The sequence below is a fragment of the Narcine bancroftii genome, chromosome 1 (assembly GCF_036971445.1).
Source record: "Narcine bancroftii isolate sNarBan1 chromosome 1, sNarBan1.hap1, whole genome shotgun sequence".
In the NCBI taxonomy this organism is placed as follows: domain Eukaryota; kingdom Metazoa; phylum Chordata; class Chondrichthyes; order Torpediniformes; family Narcinidae; genus Narcine; species Narcine bancroftii.
This window is the reverse complement of record NC_091469.1, coordinates 45,273,571-45,293,180: the sequence shown is the minus strand read 5'-3', so window position 1 is coordinate 45,293,180 and position 19,610 is coordinate 45,273,571. Positions and strand designations below refer to the sequence as shown.

Genomic DNA, 19,610 nt, shown 5'->3' with positions numbered 1-19,610 from the left:
CGAGCTTATGTCACTCAGTTGATATACAAGTCTTGCTCATGAAGCTTGGCTATGAGCGCCAAATAAGGTCCAAGGTGGCTGCTGCTTATATATTTGTTATCATGCACACCTTTGTATCTCTGCCAGACACCCTTGATTAGGGGTTCACAGCTACCTCCTGCTACAGGCATTTCCTATATTGATCTTGTGTACCTCAGCATTGATCAGCTTAGTGGGGTGTAATCAGCATGAAACCATCAGTTCCTCTGCATCCATTGTATGCATAACTTGCAACCATTATACACATAGTAAGGTTCAATAAGATGTTAACAGATAAGTTAAGGCTGTGAATATGTGTCCCAATTCTTTTTGTTCTTTTACATAATTCCTCACACAAGTAGAGCTTAATAAAAATTTTGTATAGCTACAACATGACTTAATTACTCATGTTCAATGTCATACATATAATTTGCTTTTGTCTGCCCTAAAGCAGACAGATTAGCCATGGGCAAAAATTGCCTGAAGCACCTCTTACAGTCAGAGAGAGAGAGAAGCAAAAGAGAGCTTCCCCTGAGTCACTGAGTGTGGATTTGCCTCCAGTGCTGCTGCTGCCTGCACAGGCACAAAGAGTCGAGTCCAAACCATTAACAGCTGAGCTCTTGATCTGAACCACCAACACATACAGGAAACCTTCAGTGCCCTCGGCACTTTCTTGCATCTCTGTTCCGATACCTAGTACCCCTTCAGCCAGTCTCCAGCAGTCCTCAGTCTGGTGTGAGTCCCTCAATTGCAGTCACCAGCAGCCCACATCCTGCGTGGGTTCCTTGCCTCAAGTCACAGCCTGCCGCCTGTGTGTTCTTCAGCCGCAGAACCCCTCACTGGTCTGCCTCCATGGTTACCGTCTCATGGTATGTCTTCTTTGCTTCTCCTTCTCAGGCAAAGATGTTCTTCCCATTCTCTGGTGCCCTGCGCCAGTCCTCTCCTTTTCTGGAGTCTGCAACCCCTTGTGGCTGTGTCTGTCATAGGCACCGCCGTCTTGAACCCAGATTCATGGTCTGCTCCATTAAGAGGCTGTTTAAAACCTGTATTGACGTGGTGGCAGTAGGACTGGAGTTGGTGCTGTGTCCCTGCTCTCCCCAGGACCACACCAGTGGCAGCATTGCAGTGACAGAAGTCCTGACAGTGCTGCCATTAACAGAACTTTTTTGTGTGACCACTTCCAGGGAACTATGAATTTGGCTTCTCCAGATCTCTCTGCCATTAACTGCATACTTCCCCTTGCATTTGATCTCCTGAAGTTCAACACCCCACACTTGTCTGGATTAACTTCACCTGCCATATCTGTAGCCGATTAATATCCTGCAGTAACCTTTTATAGTTCTCTACAGTGTCCACAACTCCACTAATCTTTGTGTCATCTGCTTTTCGTCAAGTCACTTGTATCTATCACAATAATTGGGATCCCAACAACAATCTCTGCAGAACACCATTGGTCATGCATCTCCAGTCAGATTAACTCTTGTCCACTACTACTGTCTTCCTTGGGTAAGAAAATTCTAAATCCAGATTATCAATTCAAAATGGATCAAATACACCTTTACCTTCTGGATAAGTTTACTATGATGGACCTTGTCAAATGTCATATTAAAGTCTATGTGGACAACATCCAATGCTCTATCCCTAGCAACACAAAAAAAAAGATCAACTTTGTGAGAACTGAGGTAATCAAGAAAGACTGCAGATGCTGGAAATCTGGGGCATGCACAAAATGCTGCAGGAACTTGATGGTTCAGTGACCATTCATGGAAGGCAATGTTTTGGGCCTTTCATAGATGCTGCTTGGCTACAGAGTTATTCTAGCTTTTTGTTTGTTGCTTTGTGAGAAGTGACTTGATCTGCACAAAGCCATGCTGACCATCCTTAATCTGGCCATCCCTAATCTGACCAAACCTTTCCAACTGCACATAATCCTTCCCTAAATTTTCAGTAGCTTCCCTATTGGATGGGTGAGGTTCACCAATCCATAATTTCCTGGACTAATCCCAATATCCTTTCTTGAACAAATGAGCACTATTAGCTACTGAGCAGTTCTCACCTGTTGCTGGTGAGGTTACAAAGATTTTGTCAAGGCCCAGCCACTCCGTCTCTTACTACTTCCAATAATATGGCGTATATCCCATCAAGCCTTAAAGACACCCATATTTATGCTCTTCAAAAGATCGAGCACCACTTTTTTCTTGATCTCAAAATGCCCTAACACATTAGCATTCTGTCCACTGCTCTCGCTATCTCCTCTGTCCTTCTCTTTGATAAATAGTGATACAAAATACTCATTTTAGTACCTCACCCACTGCTTTTGACTCTTTGTGCAAATTCTCTCCTTTGTTTTTGAGTGGTCCTGTCCTCTCCCAGTTACCCTCTTGTTTTAAATGCAAGTATAAAATGCCTGGGATTTCTCTTTCATCCGATTTGCTGCCATAATATCCTGCTTGAGCCTTTTCCTCCCATCTTAAAATTCAAGAGTCCTCTCTGGTTTTCCTAAATCTCACTCAGACTGACCTTGTACCCTGATCAATGCTTAACCTTGTACCCATATCACAGAACATTTTTAAAAATCTGGTCATTGCCTCATTATGAGGCCCTCATACCTGTTATCAGTTCTTTCTCTCTGAAAATTGTCTGCGTGTTTTTTCTACAAAAGTACCAAAGGAACTTTATTATCTCTAATCTCATTTGAGATTATTCTATATATTCTATGTATTCTTTGCTTATTAAAATATGTTGTGTAGGAATAATATTCAAAACTGAAAATGCTGCAAGAACTCAGAAGGTCAGGCAGCTCCTGTGAAAGAGAACCAGTCAATGGGTCTGAGACCCTAAAATACTGACTATTTTTTAACTGATGTTGCCAGACTTAAGTTTTTCTAGTGCTTCCTGTTACTAATATGTGGAAATTCTGCCTGGTCCTTGGGGAAAAAGAATATCAGGGTTGAATGTGATATCATTTATGTACTCTGATAATAAACTTGAACTTTTATTTCAGATTACAATACGTGGAGTTTTTCCATTTTCATTTAATAAATAATATATTTTCTATTCTGAAAAGTGAAACTACTTTTCTGTAGGTTAAAGGTAACAATTTTGCAGATTTTAGACCCAATATGAAAACATCTGATGCTACAGCACAACTAGCTGCTGTTCTTGATCAATATCTGTAGAAGAGGCTGAAATAATTAGAAGTGATTTAGAAATTAAGGGGTTCAAGATTGGTCAGGAGGCGTAAAAATTAGTTTATTTGCAGATGATGTTTTGATCTATTTGACTGATCCAGAGGACTCCTTTGGTAAATTGCATTTAAATTTGGAAGAATACAGTAAGATTTCGGGTTACAAAGTAAATTGGGATAAAAGTGCAGTTATTCCCCTTACATAAGGAGATTATACTCTTTGTTGAAGAAATATTCAATTTAAATGGCCAAAGGAGGCAATTAAATATTTAGGGATTATAATAGCTAACAAATAATTTATACAAACTGAATTATTTACCATTGCTTAAAAAAGTTGAAGATTTGAAAAAATGGACAGCTTTGCCAATAACATTAGTAGGTAGCATAAATTGTATTAAAATGAATATCTTTCCATAGATACAATATATTTTTCAAACTTAACATATATTGTTACCACAAAAGTTCTTTTAAGAATTAAAATATAAGAAATATATATATTAAGAATATAAGAAAAATTCTTTGGAAAGGTAAAATGTCAATAGTATCTAGAAAATTAACATGAAAATATGAATTAGGAGGTTGGCAACTTTTTAGCTTTAAGAATTATTATCAAGTAGCTCAATTGAGGTTTCTTACTTTATTTGAGGAATCTAGAAAACTGGCATAGCTCAAAATAGAGATGGATAAAATAGGAGAGAAATCAAAGTAATTTATTTATAAATGTGAAGGAGGCACCTTTACTTAAACACTTGATTACCATTTGAAACAAGATAATGAAATAGGAACAAAAGGAAGTATATCACCTAAGACACTTTTGATTCAAAACAATCTTATACCTTTTACTAAAGATAACCCATTTTTAAATATCTGGTTTCACAATGATATTAAAATGTAGAAAATTGTTATGAACAAAGTCAATTGATATCGCTTCAACAGTTAAATTAATTTGGAATTACTCGAAATACACTCCTTTTTCTATCTTCAACTGAGGGGATATTTGCGGGAAAAATTAGGTCCAACAACGTATTTATCGGCATGTAGTGAGTTGGAGGTTCTTATTAGGAGAGGTTATACAAAGAAATTTATTTCTGCATTGTATCTTTTATTACAAGCAGGCATTATTAAAAAGGGAATACATAAATCTAGACAGAAATAGGAGGTTGATTTAAATATTATGATTGATGAGAAAAGATGGGCAGAATTCTGTCAAGAATGTATGACAAATATAAATGTTAGATTCAATTTAGTTCAATATTATGATTACATCAATTGTATTTAACACTACAAAAATTGCACAAAATGAAATCTGATTAATCAGATAAATGTTTTCGTTTTGGTGAAGAAATAGGAACCTTTTTACATTCTACTTAGTCTAGTTCTAAATTTAGAACATTTTAAATGGATTTAAGAAAGTTTTTAGAACAGATTATTTGTATTGTTATTTCACAAAATCCAGATTTTTTTTTTGTTGGGGAATATAGAAGGAACAAGATCTGAATTAAAATTATCAATTTATCAAGTCAAATTTATTAAAATAGCACTAGCTGTGGCAAGGAAGTGCATCACAGTGACTTGGAAATCAGATGCACATTTGGGTATGGAAAGATGGCATTTGGAAATCCAAAATTGTATACCCTTGGAGAAAATTACATATAATTTGAGAAATAAATATTCAACTTTCGTACAAATTTGGAGCACATATATGTAAAGTTTAGGGTTAAATATGTGAAAATGTACTTCTGGCCTCTCAAATTCTGTAATAATCTTCTTCCCTAAAGTCATTTAATATAAATACTGTGTGTGAGCTAATCCTTTGTGCAATCCAGATAATATTATCTTCATACTTTTTCCTCTTTTTATATAATTAATATAACTATATACTGTATCTATATTATTATAATTTATAGTGGGGGTGGTAAAAGCGAGGGGAGGATGGGTAAGGGGGAGGGGTTAATACCATGTAATCACAGCAATTTTAAATTTAAGTATTGATTCTGTACAATTATAATTACATGGATGAAAATTTTGAATAAAGTATTTTTAAAAATCTGTATAAGAGGTGGGTTTCCATTAGTTTTTTTTTTACAGAACCCATTTAAAGAATTTGTTGGTAGTTTCCATTAGTCAGTATTCACCTTGATGACAAAGGTGCCTCTAGGAAAATATCTGAGGATTATAAATTACGAACATACTAAAATTTAGTGTATAATAAAGCTGTCAAAAGTATGATGTAATATTTGATGTAATATTTGTAATTATTCCGCTTCTCTTTTGCAGCTGGCTATAATAACCTTGAGGTAGCTGATTATCTTTTGGAACATGGTGCAGATGTTAATGCACAAGACAAAGGGGGCCTTATTCCTCTTCACAATGCAGCCTCCTATGGGGTAAGAAACCACATTATCACCTACCATTAATTCTCATAATTAAAAAGTCTACCATTACCTGAGAATGATCAATATCTGTAAAAATGGAAGGAATGTATGTCACCAAGCTTCACAATCTGTGCCGATTGCAGTGGAGGAGAGAGAAGTAAGGTAATCATTTGAGATGTCATAAACTTAAGTCATATGAAAAATTAATTTTAAAATATTCCTTTCAAGGCATCAGCATATAATTATTGATGGGTAAACTATATAGCCTTAAAAATCTATTTATTCTAATTTACATGAATATTTTAAAGTATAAAGATGAAATTTTTCTTATTTGGGTGATTTATAATCAGCCTCAAGGCTTCTGGCACTGGTTTGGTTTCTTAAGTTGCAGAGCATTTGCTTCATATTTTACTCTGGTTGCACTGTTTCTCTTTCTACTTTAGGTAATTGCATAATTGAATGTGAGGGGTTATTGTGAGTGGTGATGAGCAGGTGCATTGGTGGAGGAATCCACTGAGGAGACCAGCTGTTCTTTACTTGTCCACTATTTTAATGAATTTATATAACTTAGAAGTTAGAATTCGTCAATTATGTGAACAAAATTGTGATCAGTCAAAAACCAGGCTAATCATGTTGTCAGAGAAGAAGTGTGTATTTTTTTTAAATGAAGACAATGTAATAATTTATAATTGGTGTACTGTGACAATGCAGTATTAGCTCCCGCTGGCCTCAAAGCTTTCCATCTAAAGGTGCCTCCTTCACACCAGTTATTAACTTTGAATCCCATTTTTAAATAAATAAAGCTTTATATCTGTGGCAAGATTTTGCACTTCGGATACCTTGTGCTTTAAGGTGTCATTTAAGATTGAATACCCCGCCTAATGTCATCAAGCTAACTGAACAGGATGCTTCTTCCCGGTTTTCTGTTCAATAATTTTAGCTTCCTAAACATCATTTGAAGTGTCTTATAAAGATTGAAATAAACAACAGATCATTTGAATAGAAGATGAAATGTCATAAACTAGTTCAGAAAATGACAATGCTTTATGCTACAAAATATTCTTGGAAGAATTTTACAAATGTTTTTTTTTTAAAGGCCAGAAAGCTTGCAAAGCAATAATTGTATGTTGATGCATTGAAAGCAACTTTTTATAATTGGCTTATAAAACTTCTTGACACTTTAAATGATGGACTTACTTGCTGTCTATTTTGCAGTCTCCACAGCCTGTGAACATAGCCAGAGAGTTTCTGAGGGTAATGGAGGTCCTCACAATTATTTTACATTTACTTATCAGTATAAAGCCTAATGCTCTGTCAGTCTCATGAAATAATAATTACAAAACCAATGATTTTGTTGCCATTTTCACCACAAATTCAGGACCATTGGGTCAATAGGTACCCAGCGGTTTATCAAAATAAGAAGGGTACAGCAAAACATGTAAATGAACTGACATTTTGGGTTTATTCTGCTTTCTCTTCAGCATGTGGATATTGCAGCACTTTTAATCAAATACAACACCTGTGTTAATGCAACCGACAAATGGGCTTTCACTCCATTACATGAAGCAGCACAGAAAGGAAGAACACAGCTCTGTGCTCTGCTGCTAGCTCATGGGGCAGACCCTACCATGAAGAACCAGGAAGGCCAGACACCTTTAGATTTAGCTACTGTATGTTTTAAAATATGTTTTTACTTTGATGCTTAAATTCTCCTCTAAAATAAGAGCTTATAGCAAGAAGGTGAACTTTTGTTTTAAATTTCAGGCTGATGACATTAGAGCCTTGCTCATTGATGCTATGCCACCAGAAGCCCTTCCGAGTTGTTATAAACCTCAGGCAACTGTTGTTAGTGCAGCAGTGATCTCTCCAGCCTCGACTCCTTCTTGCTTGTCTGCTGCTAGCAGTATAGATAATTTGAGTGGCCCACTTGCAGAATTAGCTCCGAGTGGTGCCTCGGGTGCGGCTGATGGAGCTACTGGCACTGAGAGGAAAGAAGGTGAAGGTAGGCTAACTAAAACAACTCTTCGAATGATGCTTATGGGCAGAATTTCTCTGTGGCCTTGGCCTCCAGGATATTCCTCAATGGTTTTAAGTTAATGCTAGATACTTTACTTGAAAAATGGACCTCACTTGTGCTCAGTAAATTTCTCAATGATTTTAAGTTAATGCTAGATGCTTTACTTGAAAAATGAACCTCATTTGTGCCCGGTTAAGCTGATAAATGGAGCTCAGAAGCTATTTTTAATGCTTGCCTTAAATCAACACCATTAATAAAATGTTTGTTTATTGCTTGCTGAGTATGAATCTTGCTAAGTACAAAGTTTGCTCTGTACATTGAGTAATTCCAGGATTAATGCAGAAATTTCTGTAGAAAACAAAAGGGGGCCATTTGACCCATGAATTCTAACCAGCTCTTGGACCACATCTGTCAGTCTTATTCTCCTACTTATCTCCCTGGAACATATTCTCTTTCATACAGCCATCATTCCCCGGGTTCTTCTAACACCTGTCTACAACAGAAGGGGTGGGTGGGGGATTACAGTGACCATTTGGTCTATAAGCACAATTTAGCAATATGGGAGAAAGCCAGAGTACTCAAACTCACATTCGAGGAAGAAAGTGCAAACAAGTGAACCAGCGCAGACTCGTAGGGCCGATATGCCCTGTTTCTGTGCTGTAAACTGTTATATGGTTAATATCAGGATTGAGCCCATTGCTGGGACAGAGACAGTAGCTCTACCTTGTGCCATTTTGGAAATAGATGTATTTTTATGTTCATGTAATTTGATGGTTTTAAAAAAAATGTAAAAATTGTGTTTTTTTTCCATCAGTTACCGTGCTTGATATGAACATAAACCAATTCCTTAAAAGTCTAGGCTTGGAGCACTTGCGAGATATTTTTGAGAGGGAACAGGTGGGTGAAAGCAAATCTTCTACTTGAGAAGTGTGTTTAAAAAAATTTGAATATTTTCTAAGTTCTAGAATTTCATTAACTGATTTTCAGATCACTTTGGATGTGCTGGCAGACATGGGACATGAAGAGCTGAAAGAAATTGGAATTAATGCCTATGGGCACCGTCACAAATTAATCAAGGGCGTCGAACGACTGCTTGGGGGGCAACAAGGTAAACTGAATTACAGTGTTGGCTTATTTGGCATTGGAAGTAAGGATGCTGTTGGATTTTAAAATAACCACAGTGTTAAAGCGCAAAAGATAAAGCTAAAAATCTCATTGTACTGTACAATGACTTGTTGGATGATGAGTGTGAGTTGAATCTGTTTTGAAATTCAAGCCTTTCTGAATGTAATCTTGTAAGTTTAATTTTGTTTATTTTTAAATGGACTTGCATAATTAGTTTGTTTTAGCAAAAATACATAAGATTAGTACATACAAGACCACCACCAGCCTGTAGAAAGCCACATTATGCTGTACTTTGAAGAAATCTGAGGAAATTTGGCATGTCATCGAATACGCTATCAAACTATCAAACTTCTACAGATGCACTGTGCAAGGTATTTGGACTGGTTGCATCACAACCTGGTTTGGTAATTCAAATACCCAAGAATGCAGAAGGCTGCAGAAGGTAGCAAACATTAGCCACCTCAGACTGCCCATCCATTGAAGACATCTATGTGAGGCACTGCCTCAAGAAAGCAGCCAGCATCATAAAAGTCCCCTTTCACCATGGTCACAACCTCTTCTCACTGCTACCTTCGGGTAGAAAGTGCAGAATCCAGAAGACGAGCACCTGTTGGTTCAAGAACAGTTTCTTTCCAATTGCTATCAGACTTTTGTTGCACTTAATTATTAATCATGGACTGCACTGATGCCATCAGAGAACTGCCTGCACTGTTGTAGCCCACTTTTTTTCTTGCACTGTGAATATTTTGCATCTATCTTTTGTATTTATTATCTCTTTTAATGTATATGATTGTTTTTTTATGAAGTTTGGCTACAGCAAGTAAGAACTTCTGTGTAAATGTATAATATATATATATATGACAATAAACTTATTATCTTAGCTTTTTCAACTCCTTCAGCTCTTAAATTAGCTCCATGATCTTGAACATTGATGCTCTAATTATGATTTATTCTGGGGAAAAATAACATTTTTGCTCTAGTTCGGGATACCTTATTGCTTAATTCCTGCGGCAAAATAATGTGTTATGTGGGCAAATGTTCTTTTTCATCTCCAAAGAGCTTTTCTTATCTTTTTTTAGGTGAAGAGTTATGTCCTGTAATATTGATGTGCTGGTGGTGTGTGTTTTTTATGCTAGAAATAGTTTGCTAAAAACCCTTTTGATTTTCAGTTTCCTTATGGTGTGGATTATTGACTACTTTATGAATAAATGAATGAAAATTTCTATTAAATGTAACGTTCTGGTCATAAAGATGAGTTGACTGATTCTCTGCCCTTCTGATGCTTTTACCCTTCCCCTCTCTCTCTTCTGCCCATATATGGGGTCATTATATTTGTTGGCAGAAGTTAATGTTGGTTACCTTTTTTCTAGGTACAAATCCTTACTTGACTTTCCATTGTGCTAGCCAAGGAACCATTCTTATTGATCTTGCACCAGATGACAAAGAATACCAATCTGTGGAGGAAGAGGTACTTCATCTCTTGGGATTGCCAAAAAAAACCAACAGCCCTTTGATTTAGCAACACTGATGCATGTTCTGGAATTTCATTTTTAAATAGATCCATCTTAATTTTCTACCTGTTTCAAACTTGTTCTTTGGCTCGAGGAAAGAGGGTGAATAGTATCGAAACTTGTGACCAAGCGAGTTCTCCAGAACTGTGTTACTGGCCTAACAAGGAAGGAACCATTTCTGAATCTAGTTAATGAGTTAAGTGCATCATTGCTGTGGGGAACCTTTAGGTGATGGGTTAACTATTGAAAATAAGAAATCCAAAGTTAAAATAATAATAGAAAGGCCAATTATAATGGGATGACAATCATTCTGACCCAGATAAATTAGAACAGAATGAGCAGAAACTTTAAAGGGGTGCAGGAACAGAAGGGCCTGAGGTAAGTATGCTCAAATTGGTGAAGCTGGCAAGGTAGATTTGACAATGTTAGGCATCATTAATATAGGCATGGAATATAAAAGCAGACAAATGTGCTGAACCTTTCTAAAAACTCGAGTCTGGCCTCAAGTAACTGCTGTATTCAATTCTGGTTGTTGTTATTATAAAATGGATTGGAAAGAATCCAGCTAAAAATTGAATTCCTAAAATAATGAACTTTTGTTACACAAGGATAAATTTGAGAGGTTGAGGCTTCTTTTAATGAAGGCTGAGCAGAAATTTGATAAAAGTGTTCAAAATAAAAAGGGCTCAGGACACGATAGATAATTGGAGGTTATTCCCTTTGATGAAGGAGTTGAGAATGAGAGATCGTGTATGAAACAAAGAGGAAGGAAATTAAGAGTAGCGTGAGGAAACATTCTAATGCTGTGCCTGTTAGAAATCTGAATTCAGTGAAGATGGGCCATTGTGTCCCTCAAGAGAGAATTGGATAAATATATGGTGGGGAAAAATTTGCAAGGCTACAGCAAAGTGGTTAAATGAGTAAACTAGTGTTAACAGGTGACTGCACTTCAAAGTACTTCATTCTCTGTGATATTGCGACACTTGATTGTGATATTTAAAGGCAGTTGTTATACAGTGTCTTCCATAATGTTTGGGATAAAGACACTTTTTCCTTTATTTACCCCTGTGCTTCACAATTTTAAATTTGTAATCAAACAATTCACATGAAATAAAGTGCATGTTCCAGATTTTATTCAAGGTTATTTGTATACATTTTGGTTTGATCGTGTAGAAATTATAGCATTTTTGGAGAGTAAAATAATGTTTAGAACATTTGACTTCTCAGGTGTTTGAGAATACTCAGGTATGTTTAATTGCTTCATTGGTGCAGGTATAAGAGAGCTAGGCTTCTAATCATCTTCGGAATCTGTAGTTGCCATTTTTCAACATGAGGACCAGGATTGTGTTATTGAAAGTCAAAGAAGCTATTATGAGGTGAAACATTATTAAAAAGAAAGAGCGTACTGGTGAGCTCAGTAATTGCAAAGGCACAAGTATTCCAAGAAGACTCCACTGCTGATGACAGCAGAATTCTCATCATAATCAAAAATCTCCAAATGTATTTCCGACAAATCAGAAACACTTTTCAGGAGGCAGGTGTGGAACTGTCTGCAGAAGACTTCATAAACAGATCTACAGAGACTACACTGCAAGATGAAACCCATGGCAATGGTGGTATGCTTTAAATCTTGGGCAGTTCATTTACTCCTCCACACTTTGCTCTTGCCATCGCTCAGATACAGGTTAATCTTAGTCTCATCTGACCTTTTTCCAGAATTCTGAAATCTCTCTTAAATACTTCTTGGCAAACTATAATCTGGCCATCCTGCTTCTGTGGTTAACTAATGGTTTGCGTTTTGCAATGTAGCCTCTGGTTTTATGTTCATGAAATCTTCTGCACACAGAAAACATTGACATATCCACATGTGCCTCCTGAAGAGTGTTTGTGATCTGTTGGACGTGTGTTTGGGGTTTGTTCTTCATTATGATGAGAATTATTCTGTCACCAGCAAAGGAGGTCTTCCTTGGAATACCAGTCCCTTTGCGATTCCAGAGCTCACCAGTACGTTCTTTCTTATTAATGATGTTCCATACTGTTGATTTTGGCCATCCTAATGTTTGGGCGAGGTCTCTTAACTGTTTTATTCGTGTTGTTCAGACTCACTGGCTTCTTTGACTTGCATTGGCACAATTCTAGTCCTCACCTTGAAAAATGGCAAGTACAGACTCCAAAGGTGATCAAAAGCTTAGAAGCAAGCCGAGCTTTCTTATACCTGCACCAATGAAGCAATTAAACATACCTAAGTACTTGCAAACATCTGTAAATCTCCCAAACATTATGGTGTTCTGAAATGAGGGGACTATGTATAATTTCTACATGGTCAAACCAAAATGTATACAAATAACATTGAATAAAATCTGGAAAATGTACTTTAATTCTATGTTAATTGTTTGATTACAAATTTAAAATTGAGGAGCACAGGAGCAAATAAAGGAAAAAAGTATATTTGTCCCAAACATACTGTATATTAAAAAAAAATGAAAATACCTGTCCTTGTGTCCTCAATCTCTTGTCATCATGTCCAGCATATTAATTTCAATGTCTGATCCCATTACACACAAATGGTCACTAACAAAGCTGATGTCATTTAGATGCAAAGTACAATCCGTGAACACAGAGATGGTGGGACAGCAGGTGGAGTTTTTAATAGATACCATATCATTAAGGTAAGAAATTACATTCAACTACCAATGTTTTAATGTTCAATATTTTACATGGTTATTTGAGTTTTAATTTTTTTGAGAATTCTTGATGTAAAATTTTATTAAATTGAAGTGAGTCAATTTCATGACTTTGGTGTATGAAGACTGTTTCATTCTTTGCACTAATTGTTGAGACAGTATTGGATTTAAAGATGCATCAGGATATGGTAGTAACCAGAGGCCTGAGCATTAACCCAGTAAAATAACTTAAATTTAGATAATCAAATCCATTTGGAATATATTGTTAGTAACTAACACCACAAAATAACATTTGGGAAAATAAATCTGCTATCCTTTTTCTGACTATGGGCTGAATGTATTTCAGCTCCCCCCCACCCCCCTGATTAATTCTTGACTACTCTTTGAAATTATCAGATTTGCCAAACAGTTCAAGAACAATTTGCAAAGAACAATAAATGCTGAAATAAAATAATTTCTGATAAAGGGTCTTTGATGTGCAACATTAACGTTCACTTTTCATAGATGCCGACTATCTGGCACTTATTTTTAATTTGGATTCCAAAATGTACAACAATAAATGCTGACGATTGCAGTAATGTCCATATCTGTGAACAAATTTTAAGAAAATCATAATGTGGAATGTTGATCTGACTCCAACGAAGTTGTATATATCCTGAACTTCAGTACTTTTTCTCTGATTTTAACTTGGACCCACCCCACTGAGACTTTATCTGGAATAGTCTGCAGTTCCCTCTTAGACGGTCAGGGAAGCTCAGTACTCCCACATTAACATACATGAGCCTAAAGTCCTGAACCTGCTGTGAGTTATTTGGTCATTGTTGTCCAATAGTGCTACATTGTGGAGTTTGGCAGCAGTGTGTCAACTTCCTGTAATTCTCCAAATATATTCCACAGGAAAATGTTTCTAATATTCAACTATTTTCATTTCATTTTTCTAGTATTTTAAATTAACCGTAGTATTTTTAATAGGCTTTAAAGGTTTTGAATTCTTGTGAATTTTAAGTGAGTTTAACTATTGATTATTTGTGGCTTGTCGCTACTAGGACATGGTCTTCTAAAGTTGAAATTGCTCATACCTGCTATCCAAATGTTACATATTCTATACAAAAAGGTTATTGTAGCTATCATTTCATGTTGGCCACATTTTCATTTTTGTGGTATTGTAATTTTATTGTACCAGAACTTGCAAGGAGAGAGTCTTTTTCTAATGTTATTTATGGAAGAGAATGTTTTCAGAGCTTTGTTTGTATCAACGATGCTGAAGTGGAATGCTGGACAACTTGTAAGTTTTTAGGAATAGATATCGCCAACAATCTGTCCTGCCTTAACCCATGCTGATGCTACAGCGAAGAAAACGCACCAATGCCTCTACTTCTTCAGAGCCTTGAGAAAATTCAGCATGTCTTCGGAGTCCCTCACAAATTTTAAAAGATGTCATGTAGAAAGGATCCTATACAGATGCATCATTAGATTGGTATGGAAATATTCTGCCCAAGACTACAAGAACCTGCAAAAATTTGTGAACACAGCTCAAGCCATAACACAGACAAACCTCTCTTCCATTGACCTTGTCATTTTCACACTGTCTTGGGAAAGTTCCCAACACATCAAAGGACGCATCCCACCCAGTCACACTTTCGTCTTCCTCCTCTTCTTGTGCAGAAGATGCACAAGTTTGAATTTATGCAGCTCCAAATTCAATGAGTTTCTTTGCTGCTGTTATCAGATTCTTGAATGGATCTCCCACTAGGATATGATGCCTTGCACTATTCAACTGTGTTTACTGTTACATTATATTCTGCACTTTTGTTTTGTGACTGTTCTCTACAATTTTATTTTTATTGTAGGTTATTATTGAACTACCTGCTATACTATGTTGAGGTTGACTTGCCTGATAGCAAGCAAAGCAAACTTTTTCCACTGTATTTCATTATATGTTACAAAAACAACTATTCAATTCCAGACCCACAGGATTATTGTTTCTTTGCTACCCTCTCAAGATAACTCGTTTGTTCCCAGTTGTGGCAGCTGCTTTGTTTCAAAACTAGAATGTTTCATCCAGTAGTTAATAAATTCTGGTTTTGCTGTTGACACCCACATCCCAGGACATAATGGGTAAAGGCATTGTATTAGAACAAGGCACATGTTTTATTATGTTTGTCAGATTCAGAAAGTAGTGAACAAGAAACTTCGGGAGCGGTTCATTCACCGACAGAAGGAGGTGGCAGAGGAAAACCACAATCACCACAATGAAAGGGTCCTCTTTCATGGTGAGTCTAAAATGTGCCTGCTTAATGTCACAGAAAATTGTGATTCATCTGTTTACTGCTTTTTAAATTACCTACTCTGTTCATATAATTTGGCCCAAGCATGCTAGGCTGCTTCAGATCAATTCATGCAAATATGATGCTCTGTGTAAAATCTGGAGCCCTAATATTTTGATTTTCCCTCGCATCCAAACTAAGTTGAGGAGTTTTTCAATTATGAAATCAAATATCACAACAATTTTCCCTTAAGCATTTCAGTTAATGAATAAACTTTCACTGAATAGACAGGAGAAACATTAGCAAATATAAAAAATGAGATAGAACTTAGAACAATACAACACATTACAGGCCCTCCGTCCCTCGATGCTGTGCCGTCCCATACATTTCTTTTGTAACTCCTCAAAAAACTCAATTAGACTCGTGAGGCATGACCTTCCCTTCACAAAGCCATGCTGACTATCCTTGAGTAGACTGTTCTTCTCCAAAAGCTCATAGATCCTATCCTTAAGAATCCTCTCCATTAGTTTACACACCACTAACTTAAGACTCACCGGTCTATAATTCCCAGGATTCTCCCTTTTGCCTATTTTTAAACAAGGGGACTACATTTGCCATTCTCCAATCCTCGGGTTTTGCCATCAGTGTCTTAACTTGCAGAAAAAATGTACATCATGATTGCATGGTGATTCCAGGTTATCAGTCAATGCTTTCTGAACAATTTTTTTTAAATTTGCTTCAAACAATTAACTTCAAGATCAATATAATGTTTGTTCTGTACCAGAAAAAGCCCTTTGCCTATATGTAGTCTGCTGTTCCCCTTTAGGAAATTCAGGTCTGCTTTGGCCAACAATATGTATAAATATTATTGGTATAAGATTAGGCTTTATTTGTAAATGCCAGATACCCACTGTTAATCTAGTGAGTTTGTCATGTAGTTGCTGCCTGTCATAGGATGACCAGTGGTATTGCAAGTTCTCTTCCTGAATCAGTACTTGATCCAGATGTACATGAATTCTGCACCAAAACAGAACTCGGTGACTATTGCAAAGTTTAAAAAACCAAAATGATAAAAGCAATAGATTTAGTTCTTCAAGAGCATTTCACCAACTAATTTTTTTAGACATAGCATTTAATTTTATTGAATTTGCTTGTCTCTAATGCGGGGGGGGGGGGGGGGGGTGGTGGTATCAAGAAACCTATAGAGTTGATATGGATTCAGAAATTGTAAATTGAGTTCTGAAAATTACTGGATATCTGTGGGAATATATTGAAAATAGTTATCAAGGAGGAAATAGTGGATGTAGTATGTTTGAATTTTTCACAAATTTTATTTTTTGAAGCACCACACAAAGGATGAAAATTTAGGGTAATGTGCTAGCATGGACTGAAAGTTAGTTAACAGATTTTTTTAAATGGGTTATGAATAAAAATGTTCTATCCAGTTGGCAAGAAGAGCAAGTTTATTTGTCACAAAATATCTAATGTAGAGAAGGATTCTTCTGAGAGCAGACTAACAGGTTATCTCAGTCATGTAAGACCACAATTTACAGAGTATAGGATTGCAATGAAAAGAAAGATTGAACACTGAGCAAGAGCAGCAAGATAGCGTTAGAATTTTGCACACTTTCATACTTTTAAACCTTCTCCCCAATGGACAGCGCCAGATTGACCTAATAGCAAAAGTAGTGTAGGCTACGAGGCCCTGCGCTAAATGCTTGTAAGCTATCAATTCAAGTACGAGGACATGCTGTGCTTCGTCGAGGCCCAGTCCAAAACGGCTCGCCAGATGGCTGACCCAGATTGCACCACCAAGGCCTACATCAACCTGGCACAGGGCCATGAGAAGCTGAGTGAGTTCTCTGTTAAGCCCCTGCCACTCCTCTGATTGACAACTCACTCAGCCCCTTCGAGGCTGCTGCCACCCCGTCACATGATGGCTTGTCCCAGCCAAGATGTGCGCACTAATGACACAATGCCCACAAGTGTCATTGAATGCCATTCCCTCAGCAGCGGGCCAGTCCATGGAGCAGGCTGTGTCCTTGGCCCGGGGGCGGAAGTGAGACTTGTCCCAGGCTGAGCGGGAGTGACTGGGGGGGTGGATCCCAAGTGCTTGGTGCCCAGGGCGTAGTCTTGCTCCTTGTTGGAGCCATGCTGCTCTGAGGTGGAGGTGCTGCCGGGGTGTGAGTGTGGCCTTGGGGAGGAGGGTGAGCAGCACCAAGGTCCGGGCAAGGTCTGGCCCGGGACCTTGTCTCCCCACTATCGGGTCAGTGAGGGAAGGGGAGAGGGTTGAATGCAGGGACCGCACCTCCTGTCACACTGGGCTGATCAGAAGGAAGTGTCCCTGACAATGCCTTGGGCAGCGAGTGTGTCCAGCTACAGCCTCTGTCCCTCCGCACGGGAGCAGCAGTCAGACATATCCTTTGATTTGTTTAAATCCCTTAAAAATAGTTTCTGTTTTGAACACAATAATTAAGCCGCTCCAGCTCTCTAGGGAAGCTTCATTACCCACTTAAGAAATTACTCCTTATTTTAACCCTTCTTAAACTATGATTCTTGGGCAGGTTAGGCTCATTAGGGAAAATGGCCCACGCGTGTTCCTGTTTCTTATTTTATTATTTATGTTTCAATTATTTAACCACTGCAGTTGCAGTATGGGCAACAAACAAAGTGGACAAATGGCTTTTTATTTACTGTTGATGGGTGGTCAAAACTAAGCAAACTTGACTTTTGAATTTTCTTTCCAGGTTCTCCATTCATTAATGCAATCATTTATAAAGGATTTGATGAAAGACATGCTTACATTGGTGGGATGTTTGGTGCAGGCATTTACTTTGCAGAAAATTCTTCAAAAAGCAATCAGTATGTTTATGGCATTGGAGGAGGTACAGGATGTCCAACTCACAAGGATCGATCATGTTATATATGCCATAGGTAAAGGCAACATTGTTCAAATAGTGTAAAGAAAATATTTCAGTGTGTTACTTCATGTCATATAGTCAGTACTTGCCCCTGATAAACCAAATCACATTATTTGGTCATAATCTCTGTTTTTTTGAGGAATCTGTTGTATTCAAATTGGTATGACATTCAAATTGGTGTTACAAAGTACTTGGATGTAAAGCATTTTGGAATGTCCCCTGAAATCTTAAAGGTGCTTAGTAAGCGACAGTGCGCAAGAACTTCATGCTCCAGAGATGTTGAAAATCTCCAAGTCATAGTCGTCGTAAATCCTTTCCCGCTATCTGTGTAACTGAATTATGTTCTCTGATGATTCATAACACACCAGGTGTATAAGATTGATCTTCGTCCACATTAAATTTTTGTGAAGTACCTGAGATGCCATTGTAATCAGCTGTGGGATTAGGCAATTTCCATGTTTGAAAAATAATGTAAAATTTGGTCCATAAATTTGTTTATTTCAATTGCAGGCAAATGCTCTTCTGTAGAGTTACACTTGGGAAGTCATTTTTACAGTTTAGTGCCATGAAGATGGCTCATGCCCCACCAGGACATCATTCTGTAATTGGGAGGCCAAGTGTCAATGGACTTGCTTACGCTGAATATGTTATCTACAGAGGAGAACAGGTACCCATCAACTGGTGATTAAATGCTCTTCAGCTATAGAAAAATGTTAAGTATGCACATTAAATGACCAAAACTACTATCAAAAGTGGGTCTCATGAAAGCTGAAAATTCTTCCAGTTAAACTTTATTATAACCATGTATCTGCATTAATTTATTCATCTCAGGCTATTGTTTTGTACATCTCTTGTCCATGGGCGTCATGTTTAGTGTAGCAGTTGGCGCAACGCTGTTACAGCACCAGCAACTGGAACCAGGATTCAAGTCCTGCACTGTCTGAAAGGAGTTTGTATGTTCTCCCCATGTCTGCATGGGTTTCCTCCAGCTGCTCTGGTTTTTTCCAACCCTTCAAAATGTACAGGGGGTTGTTGGTTAATTAGGTGGCGTGGACACATGGTCTGAAAGGGCCTGTTACCGTGCTGTATGCTCATTTGTTATTTAATTTAAAATTTTATGTTGTATGTCACATGGAACTTCAGCTTATTTCATTTTTTTTTGTGACCACTGTCCATCTTGAGGTAGTGTATAATTTTAGTCACTTGTAAGGTGATATAGCTTTGAAATAGTGTAATGGTATCTGATAACATTTTGACGTGACCAGCAACGGAGACAGTATTGTTCCCCATTGGAAATTCTTCAATGTGGTGTCACTAGAATCCTTGAATTTTCTAGATAGATCTCAAAAACTTCCAAACATCAGTTAGAATGCAAAGAATTTCCATGTATTCTGGTCACCATTTCTCCTTTTGTTGAAGTCAATGAATTTGTTGATCTTATGACTATTTGCAGTGATACTGGCCAAGTCTAGGCTAATGGAATAAGTCAGAATACCATATTGGTC

General features: G+C 37.3%; 1 protein-coding gene across 3 annotated transcripts in view; it reads left to right on the top strand.

Annotated features, from left to right (window-relative positions):
* The window catches only part of tnksa (tankyrase, TRF1-interacting ankyrin-related ADP-ribose polymerase a), a 166,866-nt gene that overhangs the window by 129,466 nt on the left and 17,790 nt on the right, over positions 1–19,610 (top strand). For all 3 annotated transcript variants that reach the window (XM_069925464.1, XM_069925453.1, XM_069925473.1), the window contains 10 exons: positions 5,483–5,592; positions 7,062–7,250; positions 7,345–7,582; positions 8,412–8,494; positions 8,585–8,705; positions 10,093–10,190; positions 12,828–12,902; positions 15,085–15,190; positions 17,932–18,118; positions 18,616–18,772. In XM_069925464.1, the coding sequence (XP_069781565.1) occupies positions 5,483–5,592; positions 7,062–7,250; positions 7,345–7,582; positions 8,412–8,494; positions 8,585–8,705; positions 10,093–10,190; positions 12,828–12,902; positions 15,085–15,190; positions 17,932–18,118; positions 18,616–18,772 (1,364 nt within the window). The remainder of the gene's footprint in view (positions 1–5,482; positions 5,593–7,061; positions 7,251–7,344; positions 7,583–8,411; positions 8,495–8,584; positions 8,706–10,092; positions 10,191–12,827; positions 12,903–15,084; positions 15,191–17,931; positions 18,119–18,615; positions 18,773–19,610) is intronic.